General features: G+C 66.5%; 1 protein-coding gene across 1 annotated transcript; it reads left to right on the top strand.

The window, feature by feature from the left end:
- The first annotated feature begins 360 nt into the window (after positions 1-360).
- On the top strand, positions 361-1,633 carry GSX1 (GS homeobox 1). Its single transcript, XM_049823224.1, has 2 exons — positions 361-748; positions 1,278-1,633. Exons 1-2 carry the CDS (start codon positions 361-363, stop codon positions 1,631-1,633), a joined length of 744 nt encoding a protein of 247 aa, XP_049679181.1.
- The last annotated feature ends 1,428 nt before the right edge of the window (positions 1,634-3,061 follow it).

Raw genomic sequence — 3,061 nt, 5'->3', positions numbered from 1 at the left:
GAATATTAAATCGCGAGAGAATGAGAAAATAACCCCGCCAAAGGGAGAGGAGGGGAGAGGCCGCCTGCTACGGCGTGGGTGGGGTCGACAAGAATAGAGTACATTATGCAGTTCATTTAGTTAACAAGGGAAATAATGAGGGAGCGTGCGGCGTGAATGCCAAGAGAAAGAGGCACAAGAAAAGCCCCATTGAGCGCCCCGGCGCCGCCATCACATGGCGCGGGCGCTTATTTAAAGCGGGCGGGCGGGCGCCGTTCAGCACCACTCGGGCTGGCCAGCGGCGCTGCGCGGGGGGCGCTGCGCGGGGGCGCTGCGCTGCGCGGGGGCGCTGCGCGGGGCGCGCTGCGCGGGGCGCGGGCCATGCCGCGCTCCTTTTTGGTGGACTCGCTGGTGCTGCGGGAAACGGGAGAGAAGAAAGGGGAGGGCAGCCCCCCGCCGCCTCTTTTTCCCTACGCCGTGCATCCTTCGCACCCGCTGCCCGCCTTACCGGCCGGCTCCTGCCACGCTCGGAAAGCCGGCTTGCTCTGCGTCTGCCCGCTCTGTGTCACCGCTTCCCAGCTGCACCCGCCGCCGCCAGCCATCCCCCTCCTCAAGGCTTCCTTCCCTCCTTTCGGCTCCCAGTACTGCCACTCGCCCCTGGCCCGCCAGCAGCACTCCGTCTCCGCCGTCAGCGTCGGGCACGCACCGGCGCTTTACCAGGGGGCTTACCCGCTGCCAGACCCCCGGCAGTTCCACTGCATCTCCGTGGGTAAGGGCGGGGGGGGGGGGGGGGACACGGCGGGGGGTGGGGTGGGAGGGGGGGGGTGCACGCCTGCACGTTAACGGTGGTCGCTGCGGGGAGGTGATGGGGAGGGGGGGAGGCGAGACCCTGCCGAAGGGACATGGGGGTGATGGGGGGGGGGGGGTGGGGGGGGGGAGTCCCGGCACCCCTCTCTCCGCCGGTGCCCCGGGGGGATGAGCGGGGGGGAAGCCCCGCTGCTGCCCGCCGAGCCTCCGACCCAGGCGGTGGGAACCGGGGCGGGGGGGGGGGGGACGGGACGGGACACACAGGCGGTGCCGGTCCCCCCTGAGCTCGGGCTCCAGCCCGGCAGCCGCTTTGCCGGTCCCCCCCGGGGGAAGGAGGGTTGCGGCTCCGCCGAGCGGGCGGCGGAGGCGGTGGCGGGCGGGGGGGGGGGGGGGAGTTCGGCGAGGACCGGCGGGTGCTCGGCGCTGCAGGGTGGGTGGGAGGCGGCGGGTCCGGCAGGTCCTGAGGGTGCCCTCCGCTCTCCGCTCCGCAGACAGCACGTCCAGCCAGCTGCCCAGCAGCAAGAGGATGCGCACCGCCTTCACCAGCACGCAGCTCCTGGAACTGGAGAGGGAGTTCGCCTCCAACATGTACCTCTCCCGGCTGAGGCGAATCGAGATCGCCACCTACCTGAACCTCTCCGAGAAGCAGGTGAAGATCTGGTTCCAGAACCGACGGGTCAAGCACAAGAAAGAAGGCAAAAGCAGCTCCCACCGGGGCGGGGGGGGCGGCCACGGCTGCAAATGCTCGTCCCTCTCCACCACCAAGTGCTCGGAAGACGACGAGGACTTGCGCATGTCTCCGTCCTCCTCGGGGAAGGACGACAGAGGCCTCGCAGTCACCCCCTAGCCCCCCCCCCCCTCAAGCCCACCCCGGCTCCCCAAGAACTGTGGCGAGAGCCGGAGGGTGGGTGGGGGGAGTCCCGCTTGCTCCGGTGCTGACCCGCGGCCGAAGGATTTTTCTATCGTTTTGTATAATCTGTGTAATTGCCGAAGGACTTTCTCGCCTTTCTAGAGCCCCGGCCCACGGGGGCGGGTGTCCGTGCGCCCCTGTTGTAAATAAACTGCTCCCTAGGACCCCAGGCGTCCCCCAGTAGTGCTGTCTCACTTCTCTCCCCGCAGGCGCAGCCCCCGCGTACCGAGACAGGCGCGGATACTGCGCGGAGGCGGGCGGTACGGGCAGCCCCCAGGGATGCCGTCCCGGGCTTCCCTCCGGGAATTCGGCGATGTCCGAAAACCGGCGGACGGGGAGGGTCGGGGGCTGTTTAGGTTGGGGGGTTTTTTTGGTTTTTTTGGTTTTTTTGTTTTTTTTTTTCTCCCTTTCCAAAATTGTTCTCGGTTTTCTTTCGACCGTGCAGCTGTGGTTGTACCGTTCCGTTGCCCTCCCTCCCCGCCGCGGGAGATATTTATTTATTTATTTATGTGCAGAGAAACGACGATGGCGATGATAATAATGATGATGATGATGATGATGATGATGACAATAAAATGCTCGTTGGTGGTTTATTTCCCTCCCCTCCCGTAGAAAGCAACCGCTCGGTGGCCGCGGAGGTGCGCCGGCAGCATCGTCTCTCTCCATCCCTCTCTTTCTCCACCGCAGCCCCGTTACCGGGACTCGTCCACCCCGGCCAGGGCTGGACGGCGGGGACTCCTTCTTGCTCTGAAGGTACGGGGGACCCTTGTCCGGGGGCTCTGAGTCCTCCCCCCGAAGCTAGAGGTGGGGTTGGGGTCGGCTCGGCTCCCCACCTTTCCCTTCCCACCCCGTTCGTAAGTTTGCTGGAGAGAAATACCCCGTTTGCACACACCTTTACGCACGGCTATAGGTGAATACAAATACCGGGCTGGCGGCTGGGCTCGGCTTCTATCTCCGGGTACCCACCGCTGCTACCGGGGAAGGACAGAGCCAGCCTCCCGTTAACCCACCGGTACCGGTACCGGTGCCGTGCTGGGGCTCCCTCCTGCCCCGCCACCGGGCTCCGGCAGCCCTGCTCCGGCCTCGCGTTTTGCCGTCGGGGAAGCTGAGAGCTCGTTTCTACGCTCGGCTTCTCATTGGAAAGTCCCGGTGGAAATGCAACCGGCATGTCCCGCAACCCCACGGGGGTGCCGGACCGGTATCTGCCCCCCCCCGAAGGTGCGGGACCCCCGGGGCTCCGCGTTCCCACCATCGCTCCGTTTGGGCAGGGAAAGACCCTTTTGTGCGGGGACCCCCGCTCCCCTCGGGCTCACCCATGGCCTGCACCGGCCGTCACTGCCGTCGGCATCCCAGGTCTTCCCACGG

Source organism: Accipiter gentilis, chromosome 19 (assembly GCF_929443795.1).
Source record: "Accipiter gentilis chromosome 19, bAccGen1.1, whole genome shotgun sequence".
Classification (NCBI taxonomy): Eukaryota; Metazoa; Chordata; class Aves; order Accipitriformes; family Accipitridae; genus Astur; species Astur gentilis.
Note: the sequence above shows the minus strand (reverse complement) of the source record. Positions and strands in the feature narration are given on the sequence as shown.